The following is a 20914-nucleotide window of genomic DNA, read 5'->3' on the forward strand; positions in this document are numbered from 1 at the left end:
GATGCGATGTTAACACATGGAAAAACATATAAACATGTTTCTATATATTTCTGTATTTTTTCCTGTTACACAAACTACATATATATAGCCTTCAATATGTAATTATAGGAAATTATGACAGTCAGTTAATATTCAAACACAATCCCACATAATATGCAATCATATTATATGGAATCTCTTACCCTATGTAATTATATTAAATAAGGAAAACAATATCCCTATAATTTATCACGCCAACTCACGACAACAGAATCAACTATCGAAACCACGAAACACTCTGATGGTAGTTTTCCTCACCGTGCTTCTCCAAGATCATATTGATGCAAAAGGACTTGATGGCAATTCTGCTCTTCAACATTTCAAGATTTGAGTTTGAAATTGTAGAATTAGCTGGTTTGTTTAGCATCATGATTAACAAACATATGTAATAAGTTGGAAATTATTAACAATTTTCAATATGTCTGTATCCAATTTTGAACTTAAAATTTGTGTTATGCCTATGTCTTGTAACAAATTCATTTTTATACCAAATGTTTCTTTAGCAACTATACCAAATGTTATATTTAGGTTTTTGTATTATGATTTTCATCTTGAAATCAATGGTTGCTGAGATTAGTTATTCTATAAAAGTTGAGCTGGAGGCACTAAATTTCATCTTCTCGTATTTTTTTATGAAGGGATAATTAATGAATCACCATAAGAATTCAAATAGAAAATTTCTTCACCCACCTCCTAACCTTCTTGGCCACCTCTGGTGAATTTACCACAATACCCCTATTTTCGGAAGTTCATTTCCGAAAATGTACTTTTTTTGAAAAAAAATGTGTTTTCGGAAATGTATCTCCGAAAAAGTGTTTTTTTTAATATAAAATATTGATTTCGGAGATGCATCTCCGAAATAAAGTTATTTTTTAGAAAATGTGGTGTTCTCGGAAGTTCATCTCCGAATTCACCCCCCTTGGAGGAATTCGGAAATGCACTTCCGAAATAAGGTCTGGACAGAAGAAAAATAACAAACAAGAACGATTTGTTTTATTTAATCGGATGAAGACGATGGAGGAGACGCTGCAACAGGTTAGAAAGTCCTAACCGCCTTCTGAGACGACGGAGCCGACTCTAGAGTAGCCTTTTGTTTAACTTCGGCAGTCAGGCTCTCGATGGAGATCAGAGCCAAACTCAAGGAAGCAACCGGCACTGCGACAGATGGAACAAACAGCACTGAAACAGATGGACGAACAACCTGAGCTGCAACAACAGACGGAGGAGAGGTAACCGGGGCTGGAGCATATGACGGAGGAGGTGGATGTCCAGAGGAAGAAGAACCGGAGGTACGTCCACCGTAAGAGCCACGGCCACCACCACCACGGCCTGATCCTGCAGCATTGACGGATGATTGTTGAGAATGTGCAGGAGATGGTTGACTCCGGCGATTTTCGGGATGATTTCCTCCACCGCGGCGAGACATTGTGATGAAAGCAGTAACAAGAGATAGAAAACGTTAAAGCAAAGAAGAAGACTTAGGATCGAAAATGATTTGGGATATTTTGAAAGAAAAATGGGTGAGAAGCTTTTAAATAGGAAAGTGTTTAGAAGTTAACCGTCTGAGAGTGGTGGGGAGAAGGAAAAGGGAACTTCGAAATTTCAAAAGGTTTTTTTATTCTTTTAATAAAAATACGTACTACGTACTGTAAGTAACAAAATGGAATTAGCGCGTGGCTGTGGAGCTTCCCAATTTTTGTTACGTAGGCTTTTAAGTAGGAAAGTGTTACCACATTTCTTAGAAGGTAACCGTCTGAGTCCTGTAATGGTTTTCTTACCTGATTGTAAAAAATAAATGAATTTTGATGCATTTCGGAAATGCATTTCCGAAATCTATAAAAATCTAAAAAAAAAACTTCGGAGATGAATCTCCGAAGCAGGGGTAAGTTGGGAATTTCGCTGGGGGTGACCCCCATAGGGAGGTGGGTAAAGAAATTTTCTTCAAATATTCATTCATCAACATGTCACAATTGTATGTTTTTCTATTATCTTATAGATACATTAATAGGTTTTTTACATGATTGCTTTTGGACTTGGGTGTATGGTATCTTTGGCTAATTCTAATTAGTGTAGATTGTTCTATCCATGGTTTTAAATTGCGGTTGCGGTTGCGGCCATTGTGGTTGTTGCGATGCGCATTGCGGCCGTTGCGGTATGAATTTACATTACAAATCACATGTAAATTGAGTTTTTGAGTTCTCAAATGTTGAGTTATGAAGAAAATATGTGAAAAAACATTGTTGAAGGTGTTTGATGCGAATTCTAGTGTTGTCGGACGTATGATTACAAATCACACCGCAATTGCGGCCTGATGCGGATGCGGAGACTACCGCATCGGCAATATTGTGGCTACAATTGCAATTGTGGACCGCAATTTAAAACGATGGTTCTATCATTTCATTTAGGTGGGATTCTTGAGAATTTTACAATAAAATTTAGCTACAAGTGTGCTCAATTAAAAGCTTAAAGAGTTGGGGTAGCACTTCTACCACATGATGTGATCTTTTGCATATGTATGTGGAAGAAAAATTAGTTTAACTTAGTTTATGGGGACAACTTCTCTACCCATCACAAAAAGTTAGGTAGTGTACCTTCAATCAATCACAATGTTTCATTTAATTTTAACACATTTTTTTGTTGTCTCCAAGAAATTTTACATTGAAGGTAACTTTACCCAATTTTTTGAGTTGGATAGATAAGAATTCACCATAGTTTATTAGTTTTCATTGTGGAGGTTGAGATAATGTGAAAGATAAAATCAATGAAGGCCCCTCATAATATTATTTTCTCGAACTTTTGTGTGTAAAACCTATTATATTGAACTTCCTTACGAAGCACGCACCTACATTTATTTCTCTAAATTATTAGGAAATGATTTTACTATTTTAGAAAAGAGAAATTATTTAAACACATTTTTTAATGTGTGCAGTTAATGATGAAATACATGACAACTGCTATAAAAAGATTGTATTGTAATGTAGTTCTAGTTTATTAGTAGTTTAATTTTAAATGCGACAACACTTAAAGTCTTTGAACAACACTTAAAGTCTCTGAACGATGATTTCTTTTAAGCGGAAACTCTTTCATGTGTTGAGAAATAAGTGCAGGAAAATCTCGTATTTATAGGAAAAATTGAGACTTGAGCATTTATAAGTGAGAGGACTCATACACCTATCACCTTAAAGTTTTGGATGAGTATGTTGTGTGTCTCTCGCGGTGTATGTTGCTTATAAAAATATCTCCCTCATTTTGACTCAGGAATTGATGCTCCAACACCAATTAATCTGACTATCCTCCACAAATCCAATCACATGGCTGAATACTAACTTAGTGCCAAAACCACTTGATTCATTCATGCAATGATGTATACTTTTTTTTTAAAGTTAATTCAAAGTATACCTTAATGTTATCTATCCCTTTGGATTTTGGCTTTTGTCTACCTTTGAAACTTTGGGCATTTTCTTTTTTAAATGACATCTAGAGGACTTTTTGATAGTTTGATTAGTCTAAAGATAAGAACATACGTGTGGAAAGTTTTATAAAAATTGCATAGAAAGTGATAGAATGGAAAAAAGTGTCACACCACATACAAAAGGTGCTTGGAAAATTATAGAGAAATTGCTTAGAAAGTGATAGAATGGACTAAGTTGTATGGTCACATGCTTTGCTTATTAGATTATGTTTGTGTGGATTAAAATGGGTCTTTGCAGCTAAGTTGTTTGGTCATTCACTCTTCTTTAATTAAGAGACCATGTATTTATAAGGAACCATGATACAAACAATTATTCCCAACTTGCATAGAGTTTTTACTAACATGGGTTCTACTACTAGGATGCATGAGCTCAAAGCTTTTGATGAGACAAAAGCAGGTGTTAAAGGCCTTGTTGATGAAGGTATTGTCAAAATCCCAACCCTATTTCATCATCCACCTGATAAGTTCTCAAACTCCACAAATTCAACAAACACAGAACACATCATTCCTGTTATAGACTTTACAAATACAAGGCAAGATATTATAAGCAAAATAAAGGAAGCTTCTGAGACATGGGGTTTCTTTCAAGTGGTTAATCATGGCATTCCTTTGAATGTTCTTGAGGATATGAAAGATGGTGTGGTTAGATTCTTTGAACAAGAAACTGAAGTAAAGAAAGAGATGTATACTAGAGATTGGACAAGACCATTGGTTTATAATAGTAATTTTGATTTGTATACTTCACCAGCACTTAATTGGAGGGACACTTTTAAATGTAACATTGCTCCTAATGCTCCCAAACCAGAAGAATTACCAGTAGTATGCAGGTGAGTTCTTTTCTTATATATACCATACCATGATTTTAAATTGTGATTGCGGCTGCAGATGTGGTTGCAGTCATTGCGGTTATGGTTATTGCGGCTACTGCAATATGGATTGCGGTCATTGCGGCGTGAATTTATTTTTTAGAGCATAAAATATTATACTTTATTATTTACTTTATATCTTCCATTTTTTCTCTAATTTTTTATATATATCTCATTAATAATTCACCATCACTTTAAAAATTACTAATTCTTTCAAAACATATCTTAAATCTAAGATATAAATAAAAAGGAAGATAGATCAAATGATTTTTGCTAGCAATATATAATCTATTGCGGACCAATGTGGTTCGATGCGGGTTAATGCGGCCGTTGCAGTGTTATGATGCGGTCGTTGCGGCGTTACAATGTGGTTTTTAATGTGAATTACGAACACACTGCAATTGCAGTCAGATGCGGACGCAGACACTACCATAACCGCAATATTGTGGCCGCATCAGGTGACGCGGTCCGCAATTTAAAACCATCTTATACTACTCCCTCCGGTCCTATTTATAAGAAAAAGTTGACTTTTTAGATTCATTAAATAATCAATGCATCTTCTTGTAGGGACATAGTTCTAGAATATGGAGCACATGTAGAGAAACTGGGAGTTACACTGTTTGAGTTACTATCAGAAGCTCTTGGATTGAATCCAAACCATTTAAAAGACATGGATTGTTCTAAGTGGATTATGTTACTTGGTCATTACTATCCTGCTTGTCCTGAACCAGAATTAACTATGGGAACCACCAAACACTCTGATGGTAGTTTCCTCACTGTGCTTCTCCAAGATCATATTGGTGGCCTTCAAATTCTTCACGAAGACGCGTGGATCGATGTACCTCCAATCCGCGAGGCTCTTGTTGTAAATATTGGCGATCTTTTGCAGGCAAGTTCTCTATTAGTACTTCACGATTCAGTTAATTCATATTATTGTATATGATTATAATTTTTATCCTACTGCAGCTTGTAACAAATGATAGGTTCAAGAGTGTTGAACACAGAGTTGTGGCAAACACCATTGGTCCAAGAGTATCTATTGCATGTTTTCTTAGGGGTCAAGAGAAGCTCTATGGGCCTATAAAAGAGTTATTATCAAAAGACAATCCTTCCAAATATAGAGAAACCACTTTTACTGATTATGTAGCTTACTATGCTGCCAAAGGGCTTGATGGCAGTTCTACTCTTCAACATTTCAAGATTTGAGTTTGACAATGTAGAGTTAGATGGTTTGTATAGCATGATAAAAGAATAAACTAAATAAGTTGAAAAATATTAATAATTTGTGTTATGCCTATGTCATGTAGAGTTTGTAATAAAATATGAGTTGCTATTAATACTCATACTTTTCTTAACTGTAATTGTAAAACATAATTGTTACATAATAAAAAATATAAAAACATAAATGTAGAGTGAATAATAAGAAAAATATTAAGTGAAGTGGAGTGAATTATTGTAGAGAAATTAAGAAAATAAGAAAAGTAGGAAATAATTAGAGAGAAGTAAAAAAGTTTGTTAGCATTTATTAAAATTTTCTTTAATCAGATGTCTCACACAATGTAGAAATGATGTGTGAGACAAGATAGTATGAAGGGAAAGATGAATAATTAAACAAAGTAATAAATAAAAAAAACATTAGGAATTGTTAATACATTTCGATGTAATTGTCACTTACGTCTAGAGAAAGTAGAAACGAAATTAATTAAAGAAGTATTCAATAATACACAATGGCCTTATATGAACAATTCCAGAGTCATTTTTTTAATATTACGCGTGAATTTCAACTTAAACTCCACATAAATTTGAGATCTTCTCCACTAAAACACTTTACCAAGTGTTTGTAAATCTTAATAATAAGAAAGTGACCAATTTCACAAATAGAACCAAAAACCTGTCTCTTAATAATGGAGAATAACACATGACAGAGTTTCTACACAAACAAAACACAACCGTGTTACCTGATCAACAAGTCTTGATGACAACAACTCAGAGTGATTGTATCTATAGGGTCTAACAAGCCGGTGAATGGGAGATCAGATGATCCAAATCAGGTGATAGTTTTGTTATGTTATAGGTGTCGGGGTCTTATAATTTTATATTAGCGGTGTAGGCGTGTCTGTGTCGAAATCCATGCTTCATAGATGAAAACCCTCTCATTTTGGCATCAATTTCACTATGAGCTAGGAAAACTATTGCAGGTAAGAAAACAGTTCCACAACAAAAAATATGTGGTAGCTTCTAGCTTCAATTAATATCTCACTGAATGTACCAGAACAAAATCAGATATTTACTTAGCAAAATATGTGTTGCAAAGTATAGGCATAACACAGACTCAAATCCAAAAATAAGTTCTACAATCATATTGAAAGTTGTTACTGTTTTCCATATTATATAAGCTTATTCATTTATCATGCTAAACAAACCAGCTTATCCCACATTATATATCCAACTTAAATCTTGAAATGTTGAAGAGTAGAACTGCCATCAAGCCCTTTGGCAGCATAGTAAGCTACATAATCAGTAAAAGTGGTTTCTCTATATTTGGAAGGATTGTCTTTTGATAATAACTCTTTTATAGGCCCATAGAGCTTCTCTTGACCCCTAAGAAAACATGCAACAGATACTCTTGGACCAATGGTGTTTGCCAGAACTCTGTGTTCAACACTCTTGAACCTATCATTTGTTACAAGCTGCAGTAGGATAAAAATTATAATCATATACAATAATATAACTGAATTGTGAAGTACTAATAGAGAACTTGCCTGCAAAAGATCACCAATATTAACAACAAGAGCCTCAGGTATTGGAGGTACATCAATCCAGCTATCCTGATAAAGAATTTGAAGGCCACCAATATGATCTTGGAGCAGCACAGTGAGGAAACTACCATCAGAGTGTTTGGTGGTTCCCATAGTTAATTCTGGTTCAGGACAAGCAGGATAGTAATGACCAAGTAACATAATCCACTTAGAACAATCCATATCTTTTAAATGGTTAGGACTCAATCCAAGAGCTTCTGATAGTAATTCAAACAGTGTCATTCCTAGTTTCTCTACATGTGCTCCATATTCTAGAACTATATCCCTACAAGAAGATGAAACCATCAAGCCATAACTAACTTGAGGCTGTAAATCACAAACAAGAACTCACCTGCATACTACTGGCAAATCTTCTGGTTTAGGAGGATTAGGAGCAACATTACGTACAAAAGTATCCCTCCAATTAAGTGCCGGTGAACTATACATATCAAAATTACTATTATAAACCAATGGTTTTGTTTGATCTCTAGTATACATCTTTTTCTTGACTTCAGTATCTTGTTCAAAGAATCTAACCACACCATCTTTCATATCCTCAAGAACATTCAAGGGGATGCCATGATTAACCACTTGAAAGAAACCCCATGTCTCAGAAGCTTCCTTTATTTTGCTTATAATATCTTGCCTTGTATTTGTAAAGTCTATAACAGGAATGATGTGTTGTGTGTTGGTTGAATTTGTGGAGTTTGAGAACTTATCAGGTGGATGATGAAATATGGTTGGGATTTTGAGAACACCTTCATCAACAAGACCTTTAACACCTGCTTTTGTCTCATCAAAAGCTTTGAGCTCATGCATCCTATTATCAGTTTCATCTGTAGGTGTAGACCCCATTTTAGTTTCTCTTCTTTTTCTTTGCAGTGGCGTTGGAGTGAAAAATGAAAACTCTTTGTCCAAGTTGTTTAAGAGTCAAATTTATATCCTACAAAATGTCACGGTGTGGCTTAAGATTACACCACACATATATATTGTAGGGTATAAATGAAGATAAAAGAAAAAGTCTCTCGTGGCTATTATTTTATATACAATTAGGGTGAAGTGTTGGTGGACCCATTTTAACCACTAATTTCCCCCTAAAATAAATTAAAGGGACAAAAATGATCTAAGTTAAGCATGTACCAGTGTACCACACTACCTAACCCCTAAGAATTTCCAAGCACCTTTTGGATTCGTTTCTTTAACATTCAATGTAAGAGGCGTGTTTTCGGGGTCAATTTTCCTATGAACTACATTTCTCACATTTTAAATCTTTTTACAAAATAAGTTTCTTTTCATAATAATGCCATGAATTCTAAAATCCAGTTGTTGTCATAATTAAGGGCGGTAAAACGGGTTCGACATATCTATTTTATCCATTTTTTTTAAAGTGGATTAAAGTTTTAGGCTCGCATCCTTTAATGTGTATGTCCTATTTTTTGTGGACACACATTTTTTCATATAATTTTAGAGGACTGACCAAGGTTTTAGGATCGCACCCTCAAATATGTCTATCTTACCCGATCCTATTTTTTCGCGGGTTTTTGCAGGACGGACCTAATCGAGGCGAGCATGTCCGTTTGCCATCCTAGTCATAATGATTTATTAGTTAATTTATTTTAGCACGCCCTTAAGATATGTGTGTATAAAGCTGAACCAATTGAACTATATTATCAATCTCAGAAGTCTGATGTGGAGTTGCCTAAAATGCATGTGTTTGAGCTTCATGAGACTAAGGCATATCTAAGATGCTTATATAATTGTTGAAACATGTACACGATTACCGATCATAGTAGAGAGAAAGACAAAAGAGCTTCACGTAGTTCAGCAAAATTCCCTATGTTTCGGACATAGAGCCGCTATAGTTTTGCCTTATTGATTTGTTGAGAGTTACACGTTAGAGTTTTTGTGTTACAAATATATATATATATATATATATATATATATATATATATATATATATATATATATATATATATATATATATAGGGATACTAATAATTTATATTTCAATAATAACCCTAAATCGCGGCTTCCAATCTTGCCCACTTGACTTTATCTATGAGTCAAACTCAATAACACCCATGTATTGTATTTTACGAAAAACATGAGGTCAGAAATATCTGAGAGAGAAAGATAAATTATGTACAAATAGAGCCTATATTCTCAGTCTCAGAAATCTGAGGTGAAGTTACCTAAAATGTATATGTCTGAGGTGCATGACACCGAGACATATCAAAGATGTCTATATAACACGCATGTATTATACTTTCATCTCCATAACTAAAGAGGTGGATGGTGTCTGTCTCCACGTGTCACCTCTTTTAAAATCATGTTAGTAAACCTTAATCAACTATGTTGAAATATGTGACGGGTTAGGTAGTCTATTGTATGACAACAGTGAACTATTTTTCGTTTGGAGTATTCAAAGTAATGATCTTCTTATCATTATTTAAATGTTACAACGACACATCACCATATTTAAAAAAAATAGAATTAATATAAAAAAAAAATATAGAAAATAAATTGTAAAATATATAATTTATTTATTCCTCGCGGATATCTCTCATGACATATTCTTCGTAAAAAAAAAGAACAATACAAACATGTCATACTGACCTCTTAGATATACATCAACCTCATGCACCATAGACATTAGCACCTTAGGCAACCCCACTTGAGACTTGAGACTTGAGATTAAGGTTCTGATTCAGTTGGTCCAACTTTATCCGCACATGTATTATGTGCATGCTATACACATGCACTAGTTGCGTCTGTATTTCCTCTTTAACATATCCCCAACATATTATTCAAGCCTATTATTAACAAAAACAAATTAACTTATATCATTATGAAAACAAAGAGGATTTTATGATTTATATGACATTTTATCAAAAACAAACTTTTCTGCAGTTTTTTTCTTTATCTATGATAAAATTATTTTCTTCATATAAAAAATCATTTTTAATATGAATATAAAATTATATTATTAATTAATTTTATCATTTAACTAACCATAAAAATATAAATTCTTAACCAGTTATTTTATTTATAATTATTAATTATTTTTACTATTTTATTAACTAATAAAATGCGTAGTATGGACAACTTTTAGATATTAAATTAAAAAATCTATTAACCAACTTTTTATATATCATTAATCAATTGTATTTTACAAATTAAAATTATTTTTTATATTTGAAAACTCATTAACCGACTTATGAATAATATTAACTAATACTATATACAACATTAATCAAAATTGATTTACCATATAAAATTTTAATTCTTGATGTCAAGACACATATATTAATCAATTTTTTATATCTAATTAAAATTTTATTTTTTTCATTTAATACTACTTTTTAATGTCGTAGATACATGTTAATTAAATTATAAATTATATTAATCAATTTTTTCACACTATTAGCAAAAGTCGTTTTTGAGAAAGAGTTAGGGAAAAAGATGTAGAAAAGTCAAAGTTATTTTAGAAAGGAATAGAGATAAAGATGTAAAACAAAAGTAACATTTTATTTAGTGTAGTTGTGAACAAGTGACATTCCGAATAGATATAAAAATTGTGTCAAAATAGCAGTTTTAAAAAGTCCATAGTACAAGTTTTCCATATATTATATATGATGTGAAAAATATAAAATTAAAGAAAAATCAAAGTGTGGAACAAATGGTGCCTTAACATGATTCATTTCCATAATACTATTTCCATGATTCACTCTTCAGGTAATTAAGAATACCAAACCAATACAGCGAGATTCTTAAGAATCCGACACCTCTGATTAAAAAGAGAGTCTTGCCAATCTTTGTTAAATACGTATAAGCATATTTAGATGACATACCATTATATGGCAAACTTTTATACTATTCCGTAGCATAGCATATACTATTCCGTGGAACCAACAACAAAGGTAAACAATAACATTTATTATAACTGCATTAAACCATGCATTGGCAGGGGAAATTCCTGAACTTCACTGCTTTCTTTTGATAATTAGAAAACCCTTTTCATCAAGGATTCTATTTGGCAGCAGTAATGATAATTATTTAGATTTGAAAGGAAGTATTATAATAGAACATTCATAATAAGTTTAACCAGCACCACTGGAAAAGCTACAACTATCACCAAAAATACAATGATGCAGGATAAAATATTCAGAAAGTACAGCACAATATACTGACAAAGCCAGAACAGAACTTAACTAAGGTAAAAGCGAGATAAAATTCATGATGGAAATAAAAATAGTTTCTTTAAATCTTGTCTTCGAAATCGGAAAGTGGTGTCATCTGCTCCTTCAAACCCTTTCTCTTACGAATATCAGTAACAAGTTGTGCAGCTTGTGATCCAGCCTCCAATGGATCCGAGGACATCATGTCCCAGTGATCAAACACAGACTGGGGGAAAGCCTGCCCAGATGTTGCAGCCCTCAACTGACTGGAGAATCCAAAGGACTCAATAACAGGGAGGTATGCTTTGATGTTGTAAAGTGGAGTACCAGGTCTCTGCATTTCTTCAAACACGTGCCCACGTTTCTGGTTAAGAACACTGTAGATACCACCAAGAGCTTGCTCGGGAGCTTGGATTTCAACCATGTAAACTGGCTCAAGAAGCCTTGGCTTGGCAGTCAGCTGTGATGCATATATAACCCTCCTAGCAGTAGGGATGACCTGACCACCACCTCTGTGGATAGCATCAGTGTGCAACACAACATCACACACTTCAAAGCAGATGCCTCTCATGTTTTCTTCTGACAAAGCACCTTCTTTGGATGCCCATTGGAAACCTGCAACTACAGAATCCTTAATTTCATTCAAGTACTGAACTCCCTTACACATATCAACCACCATGTTGGGTCCAGTGGTCTCAGGTCCAAAACACCAGATTTTCTTGGCAAGATCTTTATCCCAACCATACTCTTCTGACAAGATTTTAGAACGAATCTTGGGGTCATCCCTTGGACCAATCTTTCCATCATCAATGGCCTCTGCAAGCCCATCTTCCAAAGGTCTTGCTTCCATGTACAAACGGTTGTGCTTGTTGGGTGACTTACTCATCACTGTGCGGCATGACCTCTCAAGAACAGTCTCTCTGAATGACACAACAGGGTCAGATTTGATAATTTCAGCTCCACCCATGAAATCATCCTGCAAGTCCTTCAAACAGATCTCTAGATGAAGCTCTCCAGCACCAGCAACAATGTGTTCTCCAGACTCCTCAATGGTACAAACAACCATAGGATCTGACTTAGAAAGACGTTTCAGACCTTCAACAAGCTTAGGAAGATCTGAAGCAACCTTGCACTGAACAGCAACACGCACAACAGGTGAGACAGAAAACTTCATCGCACGAATAGGGTGTGCATCGACTTCCTTCTCATTTGTCAAAGTTGCATTCTTGGTGATAAATTGATCCAAACCAACCAAGGCAACAGTGTTACCACAAGGAACATCCTCAACAGTCTCCTGTCTCTTTCCCATCCAAATGACAGTTCTCTGAATACTTTTCACATACAAATCTTTCTTCTCCCCAGGTACAAAATTTGGTCCCATAATTCTGACCTTCAAACCTGTTGAAACTTTACCAGCAAATACACGGCCAAAAGCAAAAAATCTTCCTTTATCAGAAGCTGGAATCATCTTTGACACATAAAGCATCAGAGGACCATCAGGATCACAATTTCTGATAGCATTAGCATATTGATCATCAAGGGGACCCTCATACAAATTCTCAACACGATACCTCTGAGCTGTATGTGGAGAAGGAAGATGAAAGATCATCATTTCAAGTAGTGCAGTGCTTGCTGGGAGCCAGGTCTGCATGACACGCTTCATCAATGGCTTAGCCATAAGGTCCTTCTCCTCAGACTTCATGGTGACTCCGAGCTTGGTCAGCATAGGCCACAACTTATCCTTCTGATCATTCATACATGTGTTAATAATCTGCTTGATAGGCTCATAACAGAACTGAACAAACCCACGCTTGCAAGTGGCTGAACCAGTATTCTTGGTGGTCCATTTCTTAGTAGCAGGATCAAAGAAATTTTCACCCCAGAGTCTTTCCATCATTTTGGATTCATCTACACCAAATTTGGAGGCATACATCTTTGCAAAGTTGGTCAAAGTAAAAGCCCAGCCATGCAGACCAGCAGAGAAAGCAACAGTTCCTTTCTCAGGATACACCTGAACATCACCAAGAAGAGGATCTTCATAGGTAGCCATAATGACATTGGCGTTCTCAATAACTCTTGAAAAGGTCTGATAGGCCTCCTCTCCATCAACTTGGAGCTCAAGAAAGCATCTGTCCATCTTGTTTACAGTAAGAACAGGCCTAATCCTTTCTCCAAGAGCCTGTCTCAGCACAGTTTCAGTTTGCACACAAACTCCCTCAACACAATCCACCACCACTAGTGCTCCATCAGTAATACGAAGTGCAGCAGTAACCTCAGATGAGAAATCAACGTGCCCAGGTGAATCAATGAGATTAATAAGATACTCATTCCCATTACGCTCCCCCTTAAAACTCTTGAGAGAAGCATCAGTCATCTCATAGTATAGAGAGATACCGGTAGACTTAATAGTGATACCACGCTCAGCTTCATCTGCACGGGTATCTGTCATCCTGACATCTCCAGCAACCTCTTGTGCTATAATTCCAGCAGCAGCAACAAGGGAATCTGTCAAAGTTGATTTTCCTGCAAATGAAATAAAAACAGAGAATAAATCATTTTATTTTTATCCAGACTAGCACAATAGTATGACATAATATTACACCACACACTGATAAACAGCTAAACAATAGCATAACAAACACCTAATGGAGTAATAAGAATTGAAATCAATTCTAGCAATAGATTTACTTTAAAAAGTACTAAAAAACAACTTTTTAGGTTATTAAGAAACTATTTTCTTGTCAAATAAAAACACAAATTTAAATTTTATCTAGAGAAATTAACAATAAAAAAGATCCAATGATAGACATAAGTTTTATTAAGAGAAATTAACAATAAAAAAATCCAATGACAGACATAAATTTTACCTAGAGAAATAAACACATTCTTAGGTTATCAAGCAAATAATCATTACCGTGGTCAACATGAGCGATGACAGACATATTCCTGATGTTGTGTTTGAGGTCCATAATACGACGTAACTCATCGGCTGTAAACTTCACCTGCAAAGAAATATACAAATCCATATCAGATTATAACTATTCATTCAAAGTAAACAAACAAGTAAATCCCATTGAGCCCTGTTGATAAACTTACCATTTTGTCTAGTCTTTATCTTAAATGTCCAAAAAGAAGTAGTCTGTTAGAGCTGAAATATCAAAAAATTCAACTTAGCTACATAAATAAATATCACAAGTGAATAAAATACTAAGTTGATGTGACCACTCTGTCAAAATAAAATACAAAATAAAAAACAAGATGTTTCTATATCAAATATATTACAGTCCAATGACATTCGAATTGATCAAAACAGATTATTTATTTAGTATACTTAGGAACATCCTTGCAGCAAGGTTAATTCAGATTTGAAGACCACATTATCATAACATCCTCTATCAAATTTTACTAGTAAAAAATCTAACTTTAACAAATATCCAAAAACAAGCTATATTATCACAGAACAAAATTATAAAAAATCTCAAAAGCCAAAATATCTGAAATATTGACTTAAAACCAATATCTGTCTATTGCATGTAGCAAACAGATATGAACACATGGTCATTGAAAAAACCTACAACATGTTCAAACAAATCACAAAAGAAAATCCTATTAAACAAATTCAAGGGAAAAAACAATTAAGCCAAATCAAAAAAAGCAAACAATTACACACATAATGGCATCAAAGACATGCAAATAGCATGAAAATCAACTGCATCAATTTACCACAAAAGTGGATAATCTAAAAACAAGCTATTTTATCTCGGAACAAAATCATAAAAAATCTCAAAAGCCAAAATATCTGAAATATTGATTACAATTTAAACCAATATCTGTCCATTGCATGTAGCAAACAAATATGAACACATAGTCATTTATTAACCTACAACATATTCAAACAAATCACAAGAAAATCCTATTAAACAAACTCAAGGGAAAGAACAATATAGCCAATTCAAAACATCAAAAAATTGCATACATAATGGCATCAAAGACATACAAATAGCATGAAAATCAACTGCATTAATTTACCGCAAAAGTGGATAATCTAAAAACAAGCTATATTAAAACAGAAAATCACTAAAAATACTAATAAACGATTTATCCAAATCAAAAAAGCAAACAATTTCACAAATAGCGTGAAAATCAACTCACGAAAGCTGATAATCTAAAAACACAAATCCAAATACAAAATCAAATTGTTCATACAAATTCCAGAATGAAATAAAACCAATTTATCCAAATCAAAAAGCATGCAATTACACACATAATCACCAATTTATACAAATCAAAAAGCATACAAATAACATGCATCAATTTACCACACAAGAGGATAATCTAAAAAAACAATCCAAAAAACGATATCATATTGTTCAAACAAATCACAAACAAATTTATCCTAATCAAAAAGCATGCAATTCCACACATAATCACTTCAAAGACGTACAAATAACATGAAAATCAACTGCATCAATTCACCACAAAAGAGAATAATCTAAAACACACAAAAATTCTGAAAACGAAAACGAATTATTCAAACATAGCACAGATCTAAAGCAAATATAACAGAATCACAGAAACTAACCGATGAGGAGGAAGAGAGAAGCGGCGAGAACGACCGTAGAGGGAGCAGAGGTTCCCTTCACAGCCGTGCGAAATAAAAACCCTAAAGTGAAGTGAGACACTACTGATGCGCAGCTTAAATATTAGCGTGTATTTATCTTATAAGGTTTTTTTTTATTTTCGGATATAAAAATTGGGAAAATATTATTTGGTTATGCTTTTTTTACTAGGGTTCACGCATCATAGTAGCTGTCTTTCAGATTTTATCGTAAACAATATTTAAAAAATTAAATTAATATTTAAGCAAGAGATTAGATTGAAAGAAAAAATATTGCATCAAAATTTAATTATATAAAATAAAAGATTTTGAATAAAGAAATATTATATTTTAAATAAAAGAATTATACAAAAAATAAAGATACTAAATATAATTGTTTTAAATCTATGTAATAAAAAAATACAATATATTTAAGAAAGGGATTTCTCTATGAATAATGAATGAGAAAGATTTCATCTAAAATTTAAATTTAAATTTAAATAATTTTAATATTTGGATTTAAACAAAATTTATAATTTATTTGGATTCAACCACTAATTAATCTAACTTTTAAAGTAATTATAATAATGTTAAATATTTTTTATAATCTAAAAAATAAAATTACTAAAAAAACCAAAATAATCTAAGTGATTAATATGAATTAATTTTACAGATTTTCTTTTTCTCTTGCTTTCATTTGTCCTAATAAAATCTACAACCATGGGTTATGAACTAACGGCTATTTCTCACCGGTAACGGCTATCTCACAGTGACTCTTGATCTGGTGAATACTTCTCTTCCTCCTCTTTCTCCTTTAGTTATGGATGTAGCTACTCTTTTTCCGGGAGCAAATATGCACACACACTCTACTAGTGATGTAAGTTCAGGTAAAAACTCCAATGAGCAAAATCGGTTGAAATCCTTTGTTTCAGTGGTATCAAACAACGTTTACGACATTCCTCTAATCCAGTTCCCTACTTCTTGCCTCAAAGGGGGTAGATTAGCCATCACCATCCCTGAAGACAAGTACAGGTTAGGAGTGAAGGCTTGTAAACATCACCTCCATGGTAGAGTTATCTGGTCTAAAGGAGTTATTCCTTTAATAGTGACAAACTTAAGGATCAAACTTTTGGAGCTTTGGCCGACAATCGAAAAATGGGGAATAACGTCTCTTAGAAAAGGGTTCTTTGAGTTTGCGTTCTCATCTCTTGAGAATGTTCAGCGAGTTAGATCAGTAAGTGTCTGGTCCATTCCTCGAGGAGTCCTGAAATTATTCCCGTGGACAAAGGATTTCGTTCCTTTAACTCTAAAGCAAACATTTTCTCAAGTCTGGATTAGAATTCATGGACTCTCTCAAGAATATTGGAGGCCAAGAATTTTGTTTACTATAGAAAGCAACATTGGAACTCCGATTTGTATCGACTTTGCTTCTAACAAGTTTGTCTTGGAGAGACCCTTTGGGCATTTTGTCCGAGTGTTGGTGGATTTAGATCTAACTAAAGAATTTGTATACAACCTCCTGGTTGAAAGAGTAGGGTTTGCATTCTTTGTCGACATTGATTATGAAAAGGTCCCAAAAATTTTCATTTTATGTTCGTGCATTGGACATACTATTAACTTTTGCAAAAGGAAAGGGATAAGGAACAAAGGAAATGAAGGGGAAAGAAAGCACAATAAAGTTGTAGATCCTAATACTACAGGTAAAAAGGTAGTTAAAGTTGTTGATGTTGATGCATCTAATGTGGAAACTACATATAAAGCACCTGACCATGTCACTGATAAGGTGGGAAATAAATTTACTGAGGGGAAAACCTCTAAAATTCAGCTATTACAAAATGTTATTGTAAACAGCAATGTTGCTGTGAACTTTGTAACAAGACCGTCTTCTGGGGATGAGGGGATCTCTGAAAGTGAATACATTGATGAATCCCAAATGGTGGAAGGGATCCCTAAGACCCAAATTGATGAAGCTCATAAAAAACAAATTATTGCATTCCTTTAGGATTCTTGGGCCAATATGGCTGAGGCGGACAAGGAGGACGACAATGGAGTGGACCTTTTTCAAGAGAGAGACTTCCAGTTGGTGACTTCTAAAAAAAGAAAAAACAAGAAAGCATTGACTCTTGGAAAAACTAGACTGGTGTATAGTCAACCGAATCTATATCAATGAATAGCCTCTTTTGGAACATTAGAGGTATAGCTAATAATGCTTCTAGAGTTGCACTCAAGAAGCTGATTCTTAAGAACTCTTTAGACTTTGTTTTCATAGCAGAGCCTTGGATGAACTTTGATAATTTTCCTAAAGCTTGGTTATCCAGGTTTGATCTTAAACCTTTTGCCTTCAATAATAGAGATAATAAATTGCCTAATCTCAGGTGTTTTTGCAAATTTAATATTGATCCTGTTATCATAGATTCTGATGATCAACATGTTTCTTTCACAATTAACCATCATGGATTTGTGTTTGGTTTTTCAGTAATTTATGCTTCAACTAGTTACATTATTAGAAGAAATCTTTGGCTTAAGCTTAGCAATATTATGTCTAACATTCCATGGTCCTTTATTTATGACTTTAATACTATTGTTAGTGCTAATGAATACAAAGGTAACCATACTCCTTCTAAGGCTCCTATTACTGATTTTTTTTAACTGGCCTGATTCTAATAACTATATTCATCTCCCTACTCTGGGAAACCCTTTTACCTGGTGCAATGGCAGAAGAGGTAGGCATAGAACAGAGAAAAGGTTGGATAGAGTTATTTGTAACATGGACGTTTTGGATGTGTGTAGGTATGTGTGTGTCATACTCTTCCTAAACTTAAGTCTGACCACTTCCCCTTGTTATACTCCATAAATTTAGAGAATGTATCCTTCAAATCTCAATTCAAGTTTCTTAATATGTGGACACTTAATGATGATTGTTATAAAGTTATAGATGATGTGTGGATAACCAAAATTTATGGATGTCCTATGTATGTTCTTGACAGGAAACTGAAACTTCTTAATCTATACTAAAAGAGTGGAACAAAAATAATTTTGGAAATGTTAAACTTAAAGTCATCAATGTTAAGCATGAGATGAAAGCTATTCAGGGGGACATTGGTACCAATGGTTACTCTAATAGTTTGCATGATAAAGAATCTAGTGCTCAACATGAACTTGAATTAGCATTGAACATGGAAGAGGATTTCTGGAGGGATAAATCTAAAATTAAGTGGCAGCTTCATGGTGATAGAAACATTGATTTTTTCCACACTCATGCAAAAATTAGAAGGAAAACTAGTCTTATTTCTTCCTTGGTTATTGATAATGATGTAGTTATCGACCAAATCATTTTAGAAAATCATATTGTTAATCATTTCAAGTAGTTGTTTAATAAAAACATTATTTTGCAGGAAAATGACTTAATCATCTCTATCATTCCTACATTGATGAATGACCAAACCAATGATTTGCTAACTATACTTCCTAGTGCAGTTGAGATTCACAAGGCTGTTCAAAATTTAAAAGTTGACTATGCTCCAGGCCCTGATGGATTTGGGGGAGTATTCTATCATATGTATTGGAACATCATAAAGCTGGATGTTATTGATGTTGTCATTCAGTTTTTCACACAAGGATGGATTATGCCCAATTATAATGCAAACACCTTAGTTTTGATTCCTAAAGTTAAGGAAGCCGATAGTCTTGGGCAATATAGACATATTGCCTTATCTAATTTGAAGTTCAAAATCAAATTCAAAATCTTGGCTGACAGATTATCTTCCATCCTTCTGATAAGTGCAAAAATATTGTTATTTTGTGTATATAATTTGTTGCATTTATCGATACTTTTTGTTAATACCGTTTGAATAGTTCCCTGTTTTGTATGTAAATTCGTATACTTTGTGAATAGTTGAATTTTCATATACTTTTATACCGTTTGATAGTTTTTGTATCTTTTTGTAGCTATTGATGCGTATTTGGAGCATGAGCAATAATGTGTCGAAGACACCACTTCAAATGCGCGATTTTGAGCAACTCATCAACGAATAAGGCACAAAACCAAAGAATAATAAATCATCAATTTGGTTGTTATTTATTCATTTTTAAATAGGAAATTGAATAAGCTTTCCAACGCTTCGAACATGGCGAAAATCGGAGTTACGGTTCTCAAGTTATAGCAATTTTACTAAAGCTGATTTTTTTTTTACAGCACAGTCCGCGCGATGCACCCTCCCAGCGTGCGACGCGCGCTCTGCGGATTTCAAAAGTGTATAAATAGAGGGAAAGCATAATTTTTTTTAGGTTATGTTTTAGATATTTTTGAACCCCAACTCATCAACCGTCCTTTTTTGGTAGATTTAGCTTGGAAACAACATTTGGGACTTGCAAATGGATGGTTCGGGAGTTGATTTCTCATCAATCGGCGATGATAAATTGTGAGATGTTTGGTTTTCTTCTTTTCTTTTCTTTTTATTTCTCTTTTGTTGAGTTCGTATGTAAATTACTCTAAACACATGGATGTTTGTTACTCTTTTTATTAGCTGTATAAAGTATGCTTTAAAAATCTTAATCGGTGTTTTTTTGATCTTTTTGCTTAAATGCTTTCGATTTGTGTTGTTGTAGAAATAGACATCACAAATCTTGATTAAGGGGATATCTATTACCTTTAGATTCTATAGATAGGATTGTAGTTAACATCCACATAATATCGGAGTTTAATGTCTCTGTGTTGTTTGATCGGTTAAGACATCGTCGAAAGAGAAATATAGTTGAACTCTCGTTGGTGTTGCAGAAATGGACATTGATGTGAGAGATATGTGGTGATTCTGATGAGTATTGTAGATTGAGTATGGCGGAGTGATAAATTTAAGTTTGTGAGGAGTAGTTTATATTCAAACCAGATAAGTTATTCTCTATCAAGAATGTATTCATTTTATGTTCATATGTTATATTTTCCATTTTTACTTAAAACCCATTTA

The 20914-nt window shown here is 33.8% G+C and overlaps 3 protein-coding genes across 3 annotated transcripts; 1 reads left to right on the top strand and 2 right to left on the bottom strand.

Moving 5' to 3' along the window:
* The first annotated feature begins 3722 nt into the window (after positions 1-3722).
* LOC131594617 (1-aminocyclopropane-1-carboxylate oxidase homolog 1-like) lies at positions 3723-5727 on the top strand. Its single transcript, XM_058866797.1, has 3 exons — positions 3723-4338; positions 4945-5266; positions 5344-5727. The coding sequence occupies exons 1-3, from the start codon at positions 3809-3811 to the stop codon at positions 5581-5583; spliced, it is 1092 nt and encodes a 363-aa protein (XP_058722780.1). The 5' UTR covers positions 3723-3808; the 3' UTR covers positions 5584-5727.
* A 221-nt stretch (positions 5728-5948) lies between these two features.
* LOC131594618 (1-aminocyclopropane-1-carboxylate oxidase homolog 1-like) lies at positions 5949-8133 on the bottom strand. Its single transcript, XM_058866798.1, has 3 exons — positions 7528-8133; positions 7140-7461; positions 5949-7067 (listed from the first exon to the last, which is right to left on the bottom strand). Exons 1-3 carry the CDS (start codon positions 8028-8030, stop codon positions 6828-6830), a joined length of 1065 nt encoding a protein of 354 aa, XP_058722781.1. The 5' UTR covers positions 8031-8133; the 3' UTR covers positions 5949-6827.
* Positions 8134-11227: 3094 nt separating this feature from the next.
* Positions 11228-16061, bottom strand: LOC131594616 (elongation factor 2-like). The gene is made up of 4 exons (XM_058866796.1): positions 15936-16061; positions 14450-14501; positions 14268-14355; positions 11228-13876 (listed from the first exon to the last, which is right to left on the bottom strand). The coding sequence occupies exons 2-4, from the start codon at positions 14450-14452 to the stop codon at positions 11436-11438; spliced, it is 2532 nt and encodes an 843-aa protein (XP_058722779.1). The 5' UTR covers positions 14453-14501; positions 15936-16061; the 3' UTR covers positions 11228-11435.
* Positions 16062-20914: the final 4853 nt, after the last annotated feature.

This window comes from Vicia villosa, linkage group LG4 (genome assembly GCF_029867415.1).
Source record: "Vicia villosa cultivar HV-30 ecotype Madison, WI linkage group LG4, Vvil1.0, whole genome shotgun sequence".
Taxonomy (NCBI): Eukaryota; Viridiplantae; Streptophyta; class Magnoliopsida; order Fabales; family Fabaceae; genus Vicia; species Vicia villosa.